This window comes from Frieseomelitta varia, unplaced genomic scaffold, assembly GCF_011392965.1.
Source record: "Frieseomelitta varia isolate USP_RPSP 00005682 unplaced genomic scaffold, Fvar_1.2 scaffold_317, whole genome shotgun sequence".
NCBI classification, from domain to species: Eukaryota; Metazoa; Arthropoda; class Insecta; order Hymenoptera; family Apidae; genus Frieseomelitta; species Frieseomelitta varia.
Window position 1 is genome coordinate 134,792 of NW_025110054.1, and position 19,109 is coordinate 153,900.

Consider the following 19,109-nt stretch of genomic DNA (forward strand, 5'->3'; position numbering starts at 1 on the left):
CACCCTCCCGATCGGGTAAGAAATTCTCATTCTAGTAATTGCAACGGATACAGGTGAAACTCTCTGCTTATCCCCGGCGTTATCCGATATACGTTGTATCTACCGAGCCGCGATAACGAAAAAGAACGGTGGAAAACGTTTGCCGAGTAATTTAATGAGCACACGAGCTCGAACCTTCGAGCGGGGGGAGGGCAAGTTGAAGATAGCGACCACGAGACGAGAATCGATGGATTAGACCAGCGAGTAAAAGCGACTTACGGATCTCCCAGGGAAACCGGACGAGAGAGGAAACTTTCTCTTTCTCTCTCTTCTTTCGCCGAGAACGACTTTTCTTTCGTAGTTGAATCGCTGTTTCACGCGACGAGAGCGAGGAAAACGGCGTTGCGAGAACAACAGCCAGAAAAGCCGAAATCTCGGAACGAGCAACGATAAATTACGATAAGGACGCTCGCGGCGTCCACGGTAGTAATTAAGTAGTTTCGCTCGATTAATTAAAGTTTATTTAAACGAGATTTGGCGCCGTTTCGCGGCGAGGTTCAACGAAAGCCTGGAGGGGAGAGGAGAATCTGCTTGGTCCGGTGTCAGCAGCCGGGTCACCCGGCGCGTGCTTTAAATATTCTCGTCGCGGACACTTTCATTTCCGAGCACTTCCTCCCGGGGAGAAATATCATCGTAGGAAATTGTCCGCGAGCGCAACGGCTAAGAATAAGCCGAAGCGTGACCGAGTTTCGTCCTCCTATCGTCAACTTCTTCTTCTTTTACTTCTTATTCTTCTTCTTCTTCTTCTTCTTCCGTGTGTATCCACGTTCGCCCAGCGGCAAACATTCGAAAAACCAGATACACACTCCTGATGGCGCGAAATTGAATTTTAAAGCTAAACGGGTGAGTTACGCAGTGCAATTTATCTGTTAATTTCCATTCGAGCCTTTGTGAAAAATGGGTGATGGCGTAAAATCGAAATCGTAGCCGTGTAAATTAAAATCGCAGCAATGGCGAAGATAAAAAGTATTTAACTTAACTTTCGACCCTTTCACGCTTGACGAGTAAGCGTACAAGTCAGCACATTTGTATTTGCCTTTACTACGTTTTACGCATTACGTCCTGTTTGTAGAAGTATTACACGCGTTTACGCTGTCGTACGTGAAATTTCGTCCCTGACTATTCTTTCGTTTAATTTCAGACGTCAATAAACTCAAACGAACGTAACGAAAAACATTCTGTGTTTATAATTCAGTATTAAACAAACGGTGGAAAAGTTGCTGTTTATAGTAATTACAAATAACGCGACAACGTTGTTATTTTACGAAACAGCGACACAAAATTTCACTCACAATAACCTTTAATTACAAACGTTCGGAGTTTCGTTTTGTCGTGGACGTATATATTTGTAGCATCTCGAAACATTCGACGTTGGATATTCGTTAGATTGTTACATTAAACGTTATTAAAAATTAATCTGATACATTCGGATCACAATTAATCTGATTTATTCTGAAATTCTCCGCTAGATTCTCGTTTCTCAGTTGAAACCCGAGGCGAGATTAAAGGAAGAAAGATTCGACGAGCGCAACAGGGGTTGAAAGGGATCTAAAATTTTCATCGACGTTTATATAAAACACGAACGTCGGCATCTACGCCGATGTCGACAGCGAAGAAAAAAACGAAAGAAAGATGTAAATAATTCGACAATTACGTTCTTAGAAGGATGTTCCCGGCCGTTCTCCCTGCTTTTGGTCTACCCTCGGAGAATCGGCATAGCAAAGCCGCAGCAACCCTCGCAAGTACCGCCCTATTCTTGCTCGCATCAGCAGCAGCCCATTTAAATAAGAAAGACATCTCTGACGAGATAGAAATAACACGAAAGGGACCGAGCCCGCCTCTCAATTCTATTGAGCGATAATCCTCTTCTCGATGATCCCATAAAATCGTCGTATATCGCATAGCGGCTCGTAAATAATCGATAATACTACTTTCTTCCCTCGTGAAGAAACATGTTTCCACGAAGAAAGGGAAAAAAGTACAAAGGAACAAGATATAAATCTACATCTAGGAAGTGTATTTTGTAGATGAACACGAAGGGTTTAGATTAGCGGCGTGCGTGTTTCACTATATTGATATTAATTCGGCTGGTGTTAAATTTCGTCGCAATTACCGAGCATTATACCACCAGCTAATTAGACATTACGTTGTTATGTAGAATATCATACCGTTCCAAGAAAATATACGCGAACAAGTCTGGCGAGTTATATATATAGGGGAAATAACATTTGGTACATAGCAAGTTAGTAAATAGAAAATTAGCGAGCTCGGAGACGTGAGTCGTTGGCACGAGGCAGCCAGGGGGAGGAATTCGTTACTACCACTTCGTAGGAGGGTGCTAGGCGACGAGGAGGACGAGAGATACTGGTTTGGCATCTACGCAATTTCCTTCATTAGCATCGAATTTCCGCAAGATACCCTCCCCTGGCTTTAACCCATCCTCCCGCTGATCCGAGAGGCGAGCTACCAACAGCTCTATCCCCTACCACGAACTTATCCCTTGCGTAAACGAAATCTCTCTAGCCGAGCAGAGATACAAGCTATCCAGCATCCGATTCTGATAAAGGCAAGAACGGCTACGCTGTTCTATATTATTTCGTGACAAATCTCTCGCGTATAGACTGGATGATGCGTGCTCCATCCTTTCTCCACGAAGTGTACGAGATAAGATTCGCATTTCTTATACTCGCTGCTCTTGAAAGTGTGATCGAGGGCCACGGGAAAGTTTTGTGAATGTATTTTGAGCGTGTGTATTATACGAGAAACTTTTTTGAAATTTCAACGAACGTAAGGACAGGGTTAACAAATTTGAAAGTTACGAGAGGAAAGTATGATAATTTTTGATGCATTTAACAGTAAATGACAAATGTATAAAGTAATAATTAATATCGTTGAATTTTCTGAAAGAATCGCAGAGAACTCCGTAACCAAATTTAATAAAAAAAAGAAAAAAGAAGAAGCAGCTCTGACAACATATAATTTTGAACTTTAATATTTCTCTCGTATGAGAAACAAAAAATATGAATTAACGCCACTAAATATTTCACAACTTTTACATACATTTGTAGAATACTTTCAAAGTTTCCGAGCGAATTATTTCCCACGAATTACTCCCAAATTCATTTCAGACTATATTAATATAACCGTGACGCTCGTATTTCAGCGTCAATAAAATTTCAAAACGTTTCATATAATACGCGGATGTATCCATAGAAAGTTTCTACAAGTATTCAAACACTTTTCTAAGCCAATATAGTTTAACGTCATCTCTCTGTCATCCACTCATTTCTCCTATCATCCCTCCATCATACAAAAACAACGTGCTCTTACAATGCAAATATGTTCTGTATATTTCGCGAATTTCATACCGTGCCAGAATAAACGAACTGCCGCGGACCTTCAATATATTGGACATCAAGCTGTCTCGTGCAAATCAGCCTCGCTGCACTTCGATATTACTCTGCGGCCGCTGTTGAACTTTCTACTCTACGATTCATTGTTCATTTGCCGATCACCAAGATCCCGATATATGCACTTGATGCACGAAGAAAAATAAAAAGTAGTGGAGAAAGCTTGAAAATTTGGACTCGACGTCTTTCGCGTAAATTATATCATTGTTAGTTGTTATCGTATACATACAACACGCAGGACGCGTAGCTAACTCCGTTGGCTATCCTGTTCGCGATCAAATTTCATTTAGCTCGATTCTCAGCGAGCAAAATGCAATTTCCATGCAAACTCCCGGCCAACAGCGTGAACTTTCCCTCGCTAACTGGAAGTCGAGCGAGCAACGACTAGGATCCTCCGAGTAAACCACCAGCCAGGATAAAGGTGGTGAAAGTTGCAATCGGCCCTTTTTTATCGAGGTTGAAATGACGGCAAATCACGCCGAGCACAGAGATAAAGGTCGCTATAGGCCGCGACTTTACGGCTGGCCAAGTAACCAAGCGAATTTTACGCTGCTGAACTTTATGCGCCAAGTGACAACGTTTGACGATACTTTCTTTCATAGTCGCAAGCTCGCTTAAACCGTAGAAACTCTATTTAATTGCCTGGTTTTCTAACAGACCCAGCCTAAGCTCTGTGCAAAAGTTACCACGTTCATTCATGAACAAGGATGTAGCGTGAAAACCAAAATAATAGCTCGTAGAAAAATATACAAATTGTAATGTCTATTAATAAATTAACAAATTTAACGGAGGTACAATATTTTATAATAAGAATTAAAAAATTATTAAATTATTGACTGTGATGAAAAATCTTTTTTTTTCAGTTTCCCCCTTCCATTTCCAAAAGCTCAGACTAATTTTCGTGACAACTCGTTATGACTCGGGCCTTCATCGCGTACTTATAAACTGAATATTTAGAATTTCTTAATATTCCAGATGTTTACATCATTTAATTATTTCTAATATTTTACGTGTAGCAATTGATACACTAACACATTTCCATATACATTTCTAAATATCGTTTAAAATTTCTAATAAATTATTTGTAACAATTCAATTATTAATTGATTTTTACTTTCAAACATTACTTAACAATTCCTCTTTTCCTAATCCAACATTTATTTCCCTCAACTTTCAACCGTTGAATTGATATTTTCCCAAATTTTCTCAGTCACGCTTTTATTAGTTACACGCAGTTCGAATATCTGTCATAAATAATCCTAAAGCTGAATAACACCAGACTAGAAATGGGTCGTCGAATCGCTAGCAAATACGTTACAGTAGTATCGTCCATTATGCACAGACATCACGTCTATGGTCGTATAGATGTCGCTCTTATCGCTAGAAAACTTCAACCGGTCTCTATTTCAAAAAGTTCTAGTCATTGATCCCTTGCTAGGAGTCCTTTGTCCTATCGCAAAATGTTCTTACACCGAGAGCACGAATCTAGGAAGTACTACAGCTAGTACTATTACTATGCTGATAAGCTCGTCGGTATTACGATAAACCAAGAACGATATCTATAGTTATTCGTTCTTTGAATTTCAACGATTGCATTACTTTTCTTTATATCCAGAGATAAAATCAGCGAACCTGATTTAATTCGATATGACCTTTACATAATATTAATCTAGGATATATACGAAATCTAGAACGGAATATTCAAGAAGTATCACGATTAAAAAAAGAGCAAACAATGGGTGAATAGACAGTTGAGAACAGAGGAAAACATATTGAAAGTCAGATAATGATGGATTCCAAACGAGAACGTGAAAAAAGAGTTTACATACTATTAAGTATGTAAACTTTGATTTAAACACGTGTCATCTTTCCACGTTATGATAAGCATTCTCATGCATGCAAAATAGACTTACCTCGAACTATCAGATTTTTATTTCGTCTCAACTCGCGTGTGTCAATCTTATTCCTGACATAACCTCTCTGCAAAAAATAATGAACAAATGAATTATCTGCAATCTTAAAGAATGAAACATCTTTAGATAGTCTTTAAATGTCATTATGTACTCTTACACTTTCAACAAAATCTCACGAAACGAAGGAAACTACAACAGAGGATTATTGTCTGCACTAAATTCGGATATGATTTCCGCGAAATTCAAAGTGCACAATTTCGGTTACTATACATAGAGGGCGAGTGTTCAAGTGGCGCCATCGTGTCTCAATTTGAATGATTTGATAAACAGAGACCCTTTAACGATAGTAGTTTTCTACTGTACCAAGTCGATTAGTCTTGCATTAAAATCATTAACCCGTAAAATCATTAACTAATTAGGATAGATCGGATCATTGACTAGAATCTAAGATAGACCGCATATCCAATGTTTGTTTTCATGTCTCATGTTTTGAGGATCATCTGACACCCTTACCATTTTCATGTCACATTCTACTATATCGATTTAGACAAAGACCATTTTCATGTCATATCCTACTATATCGATTTAGACTAGTAAAAGGAATTAAAATCAAAATAATGTTAATGTTGTTAATAATATTGTTAAATCTGCACAAAAATTATTTATTGAATTAAACATTTTCTCATTTGTACGACTTTTCTTTAAAAAACGACCAACTTAATTTTTGACTATAACATAATTATTTTTTACATAAATTGGCACTATATGTCACAGACTTATAAATTAACATTTAGCATAAACGAGGTATACCTTGTCAGAGTATGTTAAAAAAAATAATGATCTTTTTACTATGTCAGTATTTCAGAACGTGTGACAACTTCCAGAGGATGTCTATTCTGTATTTAACGTTTTCCAATTTCAATACATTCCGACTGTATACTGCCATGTCAATTCAAATAGACGTATCTGGTTAAAAGGTGGTTTGACAAACGACTTCAGAAAAAAGACTTTCAGTATTTAACAGTCGATTTCATCTGAAACATAAGCTATTATATCTTCGATTTCAATGTAGGTTTTTTATAATATACATATAGATAAATTATTTTTATTATTATATAATGCTATTTGGCGCTAACAGTTTGATTTAAGCGATTAAACTTGCAGATACGCCATTTTGATTTAACACGGCAGTATAAACATTCAATTCACTTGTGAACCTATTAGATTTATTTTTACTCCTATTCATGATAATTTGATAAAAGTAATGATAAAAAATATCATGATAAAAATAATCATAATTAAATGAACAGAAAGATAAAAATATATCAGACTTACAATTAGATGCAAGGAGCGACATATGTATTCATAACCCAGAGAAAATCATTACAAGTATCATTAAATAGAAACCGTTAAATTTGGTGGGAAATGTCTGTAACAAATCACGATCATTATAAAATGCATGCTGTTTTAAATCGTAGATGTATTCAATCATTCAGAAACAAGTCTTACCTAGATAGTCTTTATTTGACAATTTCTGGATAAGCAGCTTCTTGCTACGTTTCACGTCACGTTCCCGCCTAAAACTAACAGTTTTACGTTACATTTCAACATTAGATCGATTACAAGAAACATCGATTATATTTGAGAATCGCAATACGAGAATTGCAAAACTTCACCGCTTCGTTGGCGCTGTAATCTTTACCAAAATTAAAATTGCGCGCGCATTTTGTACATTGTATATAAATTGGAAGAAAAAATACAAATTTCGTTCTCCTAATTCTTTTCTATTTAAATAAAATTTTTACAAATATGTTTGTAAATTGTAAAAAAATCATGTCTGCAATTTTATTTTCTGAATCTTCTGATCTAATTTTGAGTTAAAAATCTAATAAATTTAATTTCTTTAAGAATAAACCAGACTAGAATCTAGTCTAGTCTATTTTATTCTTATTCAATGCTATTAGTAGTCAATGGTTTAAGTACAGACGAGGAATTCATATACCTCGATCACTCTTTTATTTTCAGAATATTCAATATTTCAGCACGTGGAACACGAAATTCAATAGAGTCGTAAATCTACAACTCTGTTGTCTATGGTTATAATATCCAAGAGTGACGGTTCTTCATGACGTCATCAATCGAGAAAACATTCCCCGTTCGAAGAATGCAAATTCTACATGAGCTGAACGTTGTTGATCGTTCAACAGTTTATTTAAACAACTTCATCTTAAATAAAACTCCGTAATGCGAAAAATGAGTGTATTGTGATTACTCGCGTCGAGGAAATAACGTTTCAACAAATACATACAAACGTCTCGTGCAAATACGCAACAAGCGTCAATGCACGGGATACCCATCGATTTCGCCGGGAAAATATGAGTGGTGGAAATAAAAAGGTTGTGAATATAAATCTTTTGGATGGTAGTGGATTTCGAATTGAATGTCAATCGTTGTGTGCGACAGGTGAGTGTACATTGTCGTCGTTTGTATTTAAGATGACTCGATCCAAGTGTCAAATGTAATTCAGTTGTCTCTAACACTTACGTATATCATATGTTTTAACGATTTTTTTGTCACTTCAGTGTAAGTATCTTTTTCTTTACAATTTTATTTATATGCTGTACGTAGCTATGTGATTAGTAAATATTACTCTTGTACATATATGGTATATATCAAAGTTCGTGTAATGTTTGAAGTTCACCACCTGTTACTACCTTATAGTGTCATATATAACATGTAATATAATCTCATTAGATTCGAAATAAAACAAATATCAATAAACAGTTTTGATTTACGATTTATATCGTGCTTTGTACAATAAAACCTCGCTAAATTAGCAGCTTTTAAACGAAATATGCTAGGCCATGTCCTTTTCATTGTCTGACCGACATCGACCTATATTACTTAATAATGTTACTTATCGCTTTCCAGCCGAACGAAAAATTATTAACATTTTAGACGATGTTTTTGTTAATTGGATTAAAAAAAATGCGTAACATTTTTAAATACATATATTTTTTTCAATTAGTTCTATTATCATCATTAATTACACAATTCATATCTTGTTATCATTTACAATTAAGTAGCATGTACTGTCCAATAAAAATAATATTATCATTGCAAAGATGTACGACGAAAAGCAAAGGACATGGCACACCTGTAGATACGAAATGCCGGACTAGTGGAAGTTGAAGAGTAGAAAATAAATAAGCAGAAAGCAGTAGAAGATAGAAAAAAGAGTTGATCCATACGTAGTGACTACGCTATACAGGAGTATATAAGGATAATGAGTCACGCTCAGCAGCATGTACTTGCAAGTGCAATAGTTCTTGCTCTGATAGTGGTCTTCGGCATCCATGTCTTCCTGTTTCCTATGTACACATCCAACCCACCAGCTCGCCATATAAAGATCTCATCATATGAGCAAGTTCTTTGCCGCACTACCTTAAAGAATATCAGAATACCACCCGAATGGAGGAACCCCTGTCCCAAGTATGGAATAGTTTCTGCAGTTCAAGGTGGCAGGCTTGGAAATCAAATCTGGGAATATGCATCAGTGTGGGCCACTGCAAGAAGGACTGGCTTGGAACCATTTATGCCGCGTTGTATATTAAAAACTCTTGAAGAATACTTTGAAAATCTGAGTATTCCACCACTCAGTTACATTGGAAGATGTAACTTGGATGTTAGTCAAGTTGTTAATTCTCTTAGTCAATGGAACAGTACAGAACAGAATATCATTATACCAAGGTAAGCTCTTTTATTATTTGTTGCAACTGATATTTCATGTTTTTTAATAATTTTACTCTGCAGGCATGCAGCTTATTGGTCTCTTATTCTGGTGTGGTTGGATGATGTACGAAGAGAATTTACATTCAAGCCAAATTTAAGAGCTTATGCAGAAAAAGTATTGAGAGAGGTGGCAGAGGAATTTAATTTATCTGAACCAACATTTGTAAGCGTGCATATACGAAGAACAGATTATGTGGATTACCTATGGCAGAAATTAAAGATCAGACCTGCACCAGTCAGCTATTATTTCGCGGCAATGGATTACTTTATTGGCAAGTATCGTAATGTAGTTTTTGTAGTAACTAGCGATAATATAGTTTGGTGCAAGTATAATTTAAATAGCAAAAGACATAGAATCAAATTCGTGTCTGATATGAATGCAAAAGGTCCGGGCAAAGATCTCGCAGTTTTATCAGCATGTAATCACAGTATTATAGATTACGGTACGTATGGTTCGTTCGGCGCAATTTTAGCTGCTGGTGAAACCGTTGTATATAACGTAACAACATACTTTTCTACGTTAATTGCCGAAGTTTTGCCAAATTGGAAGATAATGAGTTGAATAAGAATCAAAAAAATATTCTATGGATCTCAAATTAAAAGTAATGCATGTACAAATATTTTATTGAAAATACTTTTTATACGGAGGAAAATACTTTTAATGGTTATTTCGTTCAATTTTATAATGCAAGGATAATATTATCTGTATTTCTTTCAAAATTGAAACGAAAATTTTCTATAAAATTTTTTTTATTAACACAAGCGTTTTTCTTATTGCTTACAATTTTTAAGATAAAATTTTTAAGACAATTTTTTTTCTTAAATTCGAAAATTTAATTTATTATATCAATATAGCAAAGAAACGGCATACATATAGATATTTACCATAGAGGCTTGTCTTTGAAAGGTTTATTGCGTATTCATATCTGTTCAACAATTTCTAAAAACCCAAATGAAAGTGTAGCATTATATTTTACAAAATTTTTATGAAAATAGTATAAGCATAATGCTAAATTATATAGAAACAGTACGCATAGTTTTTCACTTAATTATGGCACTATAAAATGAAGATATTAGAAACCCACGCACTTTTAATGATAGCATACTTTAATGAATACATAAGAATCTAATATAGAAGAGGGATATACACAATGGAACAATGGACCACTAATGTCTAAAATTAAAACAGATGCTTATTTTTTTTACTATCTATGATTCATATTCATGTGGCTCTGAGAAATTAAATAGATTCAATATTCTTTTGACATAATGAACCAATGAACTGAGACTAAATCTAAAAATCTGCAAGAAGACTTTACAGTGGTCAAATTAAAAATTAAAAAATTAAAAATTGCTGTATGTTCATATTATTATTTCTAAAATCATGATATCTCTTCTGTTGTGATATAACATAACAATCGGATGCAAAATATAATTAAATTACATTATATATATTTAAGACATTTTTCAAGTGTGAAGAACGTTAAATCGGACTTGCAGATATAGAAAAAAAAAGTATTAACAAACCATAACTCTTATGATGTACAATGATTTCAACTGTGATTCTATTTCTTATTGTGCCAAATTCTTAATACATATACATGTATAAAAAATATATATGTATACATACGTATATATAATTATATGTGTGTACAAAAAATATAAATGCATTCGCATATACGCGTGTGCTTATATACATACATAATAAGATTATATCTATACAAAATATTATATAATGTTTTCAAATGCATAATAAGGAAAAAACCAATGAATTATTTCTTCACTTAATATTTAAATGTTTTTGGAACTGACAAAATTAATAGATTCGAGGGAAAGGTATTTTACATAAGCCCAATATATATATATATATACATATATATACATATATGTATTTAAATGTTTGAACCTTATTAACCACGTGACCTGATATATTCGATTTATAATATTTTGTAAATTAGACTAGTAAATGTGTCTATGTCTATATATGTCATAATATCTATATATAAAATCTATATATATACATACATATATATATATATATACATATATGAAACATCTTCAGTATAATTGTGCCTGTTAGTTGTTAAATAATTATAAAAAAAGATATAATGGAGATGCATGATGATTTATAATTGAAACAAATAATGAAAAGATTGATAGATAGAATTGTATGAGTACACAACTATCAGGCATCAATATGATCTACTCTGTACATTCTGTGATAATTTTATGTAATTTATAAAAAAATAAAACGGATGCGCTGAAACTTATTTGTTTCACAAAATAAAGATATTCTGTATCGGATATCATTTGAATTTTTCTGCATTAATCTGATTTTATTATTTTTACATTTCACTAGTTGTTAGTGAAAATGTATTATACGATTAATCAAAAATAAAAAATGTTATTAAAATTGAATAGACTAATGATTTGAAGTAACAAGACCAGCTGGGCCCAATCCTAACTTTGTAGTTATTGCCTTTACTCTCAATGGTTGAAAACCAAGTTCACTCTTTGGAATTCCATATTCTTGTAACTTAGCTTCATATGTTCGGAGTAAATCGTCGTGCGCTTTACAAACTTTTGCTAATTCATACTGAAGATCTTGTATTGCGTTATTTTTTCTATTCAACATATTCTACAAAAAAATATTGTATTTAAAAAAAAAAGCATATCTTGCAATGATTATACAAACCTCTATTTTTTTATTAGCGTTAAGAACAGCCACTGGATCCAATTGAGCAGCAGTAAGCACTTCACTGATCTGTGCCTCACGCTGTTCTAATAAATCTGATAATTTCTCAAGTTTTTTTTCTAAAAGAACATTCTTTAAACCAGTCTTCTGTTGGAGTTCAAGTATTGCTGAGACAAATCTTGAATGTAATTCATTTCTTTCAGATTGGCACTAAACAATAAGATAATTTCAATGAATTAATGTAATTTTATTTTTAAAAAAACATATATTGTTTATTTACCTTTTCAAAACGTAATTCTAATACTTCATTTTCCCATTTTAAATTTTCCAAATCTTTCATAGTTATTGCTAGTCTTTTTTTAGTATTCTGAAAGAATTAAAATTTTATATAAAAAGTTACTCACATATGTAAAAAGAATTGTAAATACTGACAATCAAGCTTTGTTTATCTTTATCGTAATTTGCAAGTTGACGAGTAAAATTTGCTAAAGATTCTTCATATGATTTTGCATCAATAGAATATTTTTTATTTTCTATAGTTAACTCTCGCACTTGCTTTTTCATGCGTTCTTCATTACTTCTCATTTCATCCATTTGATCCTACAAATCCAATAATATTATTGTAGATATAAATAACTTGTTTTTTCAATTAATCGTACCTTCATACTCTTTATCAAAGACAAATTGTTAAGGGTAATATCATTATAATAAGTTTTCATTTCCGCAAATGCAACTTCATGGTTTTTTATCAAATTTGCAATTTGTGTATTTTTTCTTTCTTCCACTTCAGTTATTTCCATACGATGTTTCAAAGTAAGAGATTCATATTGACTCGTCAACTTGTGTTCATATTTTTGCTCCAGTTCTTGAGCTTCCGTTTCAAATTGTTTTATTAACTTATCTGTTTCTTCCGCATGTTGCTAAATAACAAATATAGATATGTAAAATATTTAATAATAATAAATGATATTTTGTATTTCTTTCGTACCAATTTTAATGTTTTTATTTCATTTATGTGCGCCAAATCTTGTTCTTTTTGCAATCTTTTTAATTCTCTTTTATCTTTAATTAATTCATTTTCTTGAAGAATATGATCATCTTGTGCCATTTTAAGGGCAACCATGTGTTCAGCTTTAGTTTCTGATAAATTGGTTTGATGCTCATACATTAAATGTTTTACTTTTTGTTTATACAATTTGAGCTCTGCTTCATGTTTTTCTGATAACTCTTCTTTTTCGCGTTCTTTATTTCTTAGAAAATAGCATATATAAGTTAAATTTATTAAAATGTCAAATTTATAATCAAATATACAATAATACCTGACAGTTGCCTGTGCTTCATCTAATTGATGTCTTGTAATTTCCCAAAAAGTTCTGATCTTATCTCTTTCAAGTTGAAAAAAATTTCTTTCTTCTCGTTCACGCTCCATTTCTTCAAGTATTTTGTGTACATAAAATTCTAATTGTTCTCTATTCATTTTCGTTGTATCTATTCCATCAACAGTGGCAGGTGCTTTCACCTTTTTAGGCCCCTACAAAAGGTGAGTATAAGGTAAAATAATTTTTATGCATGTAATTAAGATTTTATAGATTAAATTATTGTAAATAGAAATTTCAAAACTCACCATTTTTATTAAAAAAATCAGAAGAATGGGATATCACAAAAATAGATATCTATTTCTCTATCACCGATTTACAAATAATTTATAAAAATAAATTATAAAGTACTCCAGTAGCAATTATTATTTTAAAATATTGATATCTTATCATTAGCAAATGTAAAACCACTCTAATGTGAAATTATATAGTGTTGTCAGATTAGTTGCTAAGTAACCAAAACTTTACAGTATTGATGATACATGTATATAAAATATGTACAATTTTATAGTATGTATGTATAATAAAGAAAATATTTTATTTCTCATTAATAGCATAATTTTATTACAAATAAATAAATATATATATATGAAATAATATGAAAACATTAAATGCATGCATAACGTAGCCTAAAAATAGTTTATAATAATAGTTTAGAGCTTTTAACATCTCGCGCCCAATAAGGAATTTTTTATTAATATAACAAAATTACATTTGTTTCTATACCATAAAAATAAAGTTATAAACAAATTTTTATATTTGTAAATTCGTATAAATGTCAATTATAACGCTAAACATATTATGAAATATTAAAAAAAAAAACATTTTTCTTACAGTGCTATAATACAAATATTGTGATAATTCCCTTTTTATTGTTTGTCACATTATAAATTATTCTATAAAAAAATCTAACAATGTATCTATATCCTGTCTATATCCTGAAGCACCGTATGCATAAGACATTAATATTTAATAATGAATATATATTACCCAATGTATTTTTTAACCCATTTGCATCTACCTATGCTACTAAGTTGAGATATTAGCGGCATTTGACTGACATATGAATGAAAATTGCCGGAATAGTCCGCGCTTGGTGATAAATAACGATCGCCATGTGCGGAATATTCCGCTTACGGATGCAAATGGGTTAAAAAATAGCTAAAAAATGCATGTAAATAACCTATAAATGTAGCCATTAATCAATATACTTTGTAGTAATTTTAGCCATTATCATTACAAAGCATGTATATTTTATGCTTTTTGTAGATCAAAGTAAATAACGAAGTCAATAGTAACAACAAATATTAAGTACTTACTAATGCAATTACTTTCCCTCTTTTTCTATTTTTTTGTTTTTATGATAATTATGAACAATTGAAAAATCGTACATATAATAAATATCATGCCTTGTATGAGAATCTGAGCGTACATTTATATAAATATTTAGAAAATAAAATATGAGGTAGACTCATTTTACTGATATAAGGAATATTGTGGTAAGTTTTATGCGTTTTGAGTTTTGGTCCATTGTAAATTCCTGTACAAACTCATGCAAGGGTTGTGCCCATTAGATATATCATAATAATCATTTAACGTATTTCCAAATAATTATACTGTGCTCATTGATTAAAATTATAATAAATATAGTCACATCTGAAGGTAATACAATCCTGACTTTAAGTTTATATCATTGTTAAAATTTGGTGTAATATTGTAATTGCATATACAACATATACAATACTTCCTGAGAGAAATTAAAATTAGATAATAAAAATAAATAATTACGTTAAATAATTACATAATTATCCTCATGAAAAAATTGAATTCGAATATCAAATGGAATGCTAATATATATATGTATATATATATGTATATATATATGTATATATACATATATATATATATATATTATTCGTCTTTCTATAATATTAGTTTGTTTCACCTTTAAATTGGAGCAGACATCCTACTGCACCAAAATAACCCTACAATTAGAAAAGAAAAAAAGACATAAATACATTTTTTCAAATTTTTTAAGCTTATATAAGAATATTTCATATGTTCCACCTCATGTTCTAAAAACAAAGCTTTCATCGTTCCTTTAGACCAATAATCCATAGCATAGGCCAGAAGTTTCATTGATATAGGATTTACTCTAAGAAAGTTTCCTACAAATACTACCTAAAATTACCAATTAATGTTATTATTATTAAAAATTGAACATAATAAATACATTAATTACAAGTGTTTCTTACTCTTTCAATTTTTTCGTTCACAGCACACATACGCGCGATAGAACCAATATTATTTGTAATGGTAACAAGTGTTGCGCGTGCAAGATCTTCTTTACTAACAGCATTCCGTCGATCTTTAGAATTCATCTGTCCAAAACTAAACACATAATAAAACATGTATTAAATAAAAGATGAGCTAAAAGAAATATAAAATTAAAAATAACGTTTATTTAATTATTGAAAATACTACCTGCTTGCTACAAGATCTCCAGGAAGACCAAATGGACCATAATCTCCACCATAAATATCCTTAACTAATTTATCTACTTTAGTATTATCACCTCCAGTTGCTAATTCTATTGCCTCTTCAAAAGTGTTGCATCCAGTTAACAAACAACATAATCCCAAAAATGTGCCACCACCTAAACTAAATATGAAGTAAAATTTGGTTAAAATATAATTTAATAGTATTCATTTTCATACTATTATAAACAAAACACACCTGGTACCAGATATTCTTTTATAATTTTCTGGCCCATAAACTGTTAATATGCTCACTCCTGATCCTATATTTACAAGCTGTAAAAAAAAGTATTTATAAAAATATTTACAAGTAATATACACAACTTAATATTTTATGGAACTGAACATACCAAAAAGGGATAAGGTTCAGAAAAATCATAAGGAACCTTCTGACATTTACTATCATCTGTAGGATAAGACCAATAATAACATTCATGTGGATTTGTTGTTTCTATATAGAGCATACCACGTATTAAACTATCTAATTCATCAAATTTTGCTAAATTCATATTTACTTCCTACAAAAAAAATATAGAAGTTATTCAAATTCACTGAGTACATATTATGTATTAAAATATATTAGGATAAATGTTTTACTTGTTTAAAATTCTTTTCAAATTTATATGCTCCACCACCAGTAGCACAAACTGTTGTCACAAGATTTGCCATACCTTTAGACCTCGCTAATGCTAAAAAATTTCCCATCTCACTTGTAGGAAATCTAATAAAATGTAATGTACCACGTCTACCTCTGATACATACATTATCCATCTGTAACAGAACATGCTGAATAGATTACACAACACATGGAATAGATGTAGACAAAGGATAGATTATGGCTATATAGAACTAGATTATATGCTACTCATGAAACATACTTGCAAATGTGTGTCTCTATGACCTGTTTTCCCATATGCTGAATTTTTTGTTAAATATCGTCGAATATTTTTCAAAGTTTCAACTTCTGCATCTGCTTCATCTCTTGTAATATCTTTAGGTTCAAAGTACACTAATTTAGACAATGTACCTCCTATATCCATACCAAACCATGGCATTGCTAAGAACATAAATATTATGATTTTAATAGCAATAATAAAAAAGAATTATAAACATCAAAAATATTGCAAATAATGCAAAATTGAACGAAATACAACTATCAAAAATAAATTGGTATATATAAAGCACATAATATTTATTCACACAACAACAAATTATGAGTTACAAATACAGTATAAGCTCTTATATCACAGCATAAATAATAAAAACAAAAATAGAAAATAAATAAAAAAATGCAATTATAAACATATAAAAACTAAAATATAAAAGTATAATAATAAAGAAAAGACAATGCATATAAAAAAATCAGTTTAAATGAAAATTATTATTTAAAATATTTCTTTATAATTAGTATGATTATTAAACAATCATTTCAATATAATTAATAATGATTATTAAACAATCATTTCTTATATATAAATAATAATAATAAAAGAATAAAAAATGGCTACTCTAAGCACACATACACTTGAATAACTCACAAGGTGATGAATGGTTTTTGGACTCCTTAATTGGAGTCTCGGTACTATTGTAACCATTAGATGTCATAGCTTTTGTTGTAACGTGATTTTTATAAGTTTGTGGGCTCATTGTTGATCTTCGAGTCATTTACAGTTTCTTTTAATCTAATATTTAATTTCTTGACTGAAAATTAGAAAAAATTATATTAACAATATAAAATATATCAATTTAATGAACAATCAATTTGATAAAATATTAATTCTTTCATAAATAATTTTTTTTTTTAATCACTGAACATTCTTCATGAACTAACAACGAAGTATTAAATTAAAATAACTTAACAAGCGGACTTATATAGTAAATTTTTGAAAAATGATAATATCTATAAATATTATATTATCTATTCATAGTCTCCATTTCCTTTGGCAAGTATTAAAGGTTATTCTAATTATGCACGAATTAAAAACATGAATACATTATATGACAAGTATGCATTTAAAACTGCTTGTAACTACACTAAAATTAACAATATCATAAAAGATTTCAATAGTTGTTTTAAACAATTTCCATTTGAATTCAATTTAAATTCAACTTATTCAAACGCTATATTTGTACTATATTGATAAAAATTAAATCATTTCATGGTTCAATCAATGCATATATTTCCAATTGACTAATAAAGAATTGCTTGAAGTACATCAGATAAAAATTGATTAGATATATTATTAAGACGATGAATTAACATGTATCATATTGTTGCTAGTGTATCAATATTTGCAATTAATATTAATTAATTTTGAATTATGGATGACAATTATTAATAACAATACTTGCGAAATAACGCCATCGATACGTCTCACGATCTTGAATCACAAATTACAGGAACAACGGCCCATATATGTTATATAAAAGATGAGTTTGTAGTAAATTTCAAACAAAAACCAAAAAAAAACTAGAAATACGCTACACTGAATAGATATTGACTATTGACTAATCGAAACAGGAGAGGGAACAAAATACAGGCACTATCTCTATGTTGACCAATGATAAAAGCGAAGCAATAGAAAACTATTCTACATAACTGTATTACATACGGTATATACTTAGTAGCAATAAGCAAAGACAAAATAAAATTGTTCTTACCTGGAATCGTCATTTCAAGCTGCAATTAGCTTTTTATTTCTTTTTGAAAATTTGTTAAAAAATTAAAAAATTGCGTATAATTATTAATAAAATTTTTATCAAAAAAAAAAAATAAATAAATAAAATCAAATTTTTATCAGATTTTATAACAAAAAGAAAGAAATCGAATAATAATTTTGTTTCATTAATAAACCGACACAATTACTGAAATATTGATTCAGTTTATAAAAATTCGTAAAACTTTTATCACAATCACTACTTATCTAGTAACATCGCGTGACAATTATTGGTTAATACCATCACGAAAACATGTAAGTGTCCTCGTGTCTGATATTCCTTCCTTTAAACTCTTATTTGCCTTTCAAATTCCCAGAACAACGTAAGACGACAATCGCGAAACCATAAAAATCATTATCTATCTTATCCACATATATAACATTAAATTGTATAACATTAAATTGATGTCACAAATCTATGATATTAAAAATTATTGTACCATGGAAATTTGTAAAATATTAGAATTAGTTCAAAACCTCACCCTCATAAAATTTGTTGCTACATACAAGATGATTCGAGAAACTTACAAACTTCTGATTACTTACGAACTATATTGTCTTATATTTATATTGAAATACGTATATACATATATGCTAATATATTATCATACGATCACGCGTGATTTATTG

General features: G+C 30.9%; 3 protein-coding genes and 1 long non-coding RNA gene across 10 annotated transcripts; 1 reads left to right on the forward strand and 3 right to left on the reverse strand.

Moving 5' to 3' along the window:
* Positions 1 to 5,360: 5,360 nt before the first annotated feature.
* On the reverse strand, positions 5,361 to 7,014 carry LOC122529984. The gene is made up of 3 exons (XR_006306888.1): positions 6,872 to 7,014; positions 6,698 to 6,791; positions 5,361 to 5,429 (listed from the first exon to the last, which is right to left on the reverse strand). It is a non-coding gene; the product is annotated as an uncharacterized LOC122529984 (long non-coding RNA).
* A 447-nt stretch (positions 7,015 to 7,461) lies between these two features.
* LOC122529980 (galactoside 2-alpha-L-fucosyltransferase Sec1-like) lies at positions 7,462 to 11,166 on the forward strand. Of its 2 annotated transcripts, none has more exons than XM_043656561.1 (3): positions 7,462 to 7,825; positions 8,488 to 9,112; positions 9,176 to 11,166. In XM_043656561.1, the coding sequence occupies exons 2-3, from the start codon at positions 8,649 to 8,651 to the stop codon at positions 9,714 to 9,716; spliced, it is 1,005 nt and encodes a 334-aa protein (XP_043512496.1). In that variant the 5' UTR covers positions 7,462 to 7,825; positions 8,488 to 8,648; the 3' UTR covers positions 9,717 to 11,166. The 2 variants fall into 2 exon arrangements, with proteins under 2 accessions (XP_043512496.1, XP_043512497.1); XM_043656562.1 differs by having other exon boundaries at positions 7,816 to 7,945.
* A 297-nt stretch (positions 11,167 to 11,463) lies between these two features.
* On the reverse strand, positions 11,464 to 13,645 carry LOC122529976 (dynein regulatory complex subunit 4). The gene is made up of 8 exons (XM_043656552.1): positions 13,474 to 13,645; positions 13,169 to 13,380; positions 12,838 to 13,099; positions 12,509 to 12,769; positions 12,282 to 12,449; positions 12,130 to 12,216; positions 11,850 to 12,059; positions 11,464 to 11,792 (listed from the first exon to the last, which is right to left on the reverse strand). Exons 1-8 carry the CDS (start codon positions 13,474 to 13,476, stop codon positions 11,577 to 11,579), a joined length of 1,419 nt encoding a protein of 472 aa, XP_043512487.1. The 5' UTR covers positions 13,477 to 13,645; the 3' UTR covers positions 11,464 to 11,576.
* A 735-nt stretch (positions 13,646 to 14,380) lies between these two features.
* Positions 14,381 to 19,099, reverse strand: LOC122529978 (pantothenate kinase 3). Of its 6 annotated transcripts, none has more exons than XM_043656556.1 (10): positions 18,962 to 19,099; positions 17,286 to 17,463; positions 16,641 to 16,819; positions 16,360 to 16,533; positions 16,113 to 16,280; positions 15,962 to 16,038; positions 15,710 to 15,886; positions 15,481 to 15,616; positions 15,293 to 15,406; positions 14,381 to 15,210 (listed from the first exon to the last, which is right to left on the reverse strand). In XM_043656556.1, exons 2-10 carry the CDS (start codon positions 17,425 to 17,427, stop codon positions 15,157 to 15,159), a joined length of 1,221 nt encoding a protein of 406 aa, XP_043512491.1. In that variant the 5' UTR covers positions 17,428 to 17,463; positions 18,962 to 19,099; the 3' UTR covers positions 14,381 to 15,156. The 6 variants fall into 6 exon arrangements, with proteins under 6 accessions (XP_043512491.1, XP_043512493.1, XP_043512492.1 ...); XM_043656558.1 differs by lacking the exon at positions 18,962 to 19,099 and adding an exon at positions 18,424 to 18,535; XM_043656557.1 differs by lacking the exon at positions 18,962 to 19,099 and adding an exon at positions 18,115 to 18,322.
* Between the last annotated feature and the right edge of the window lie 10 nt (positions 19,100 to 19,109).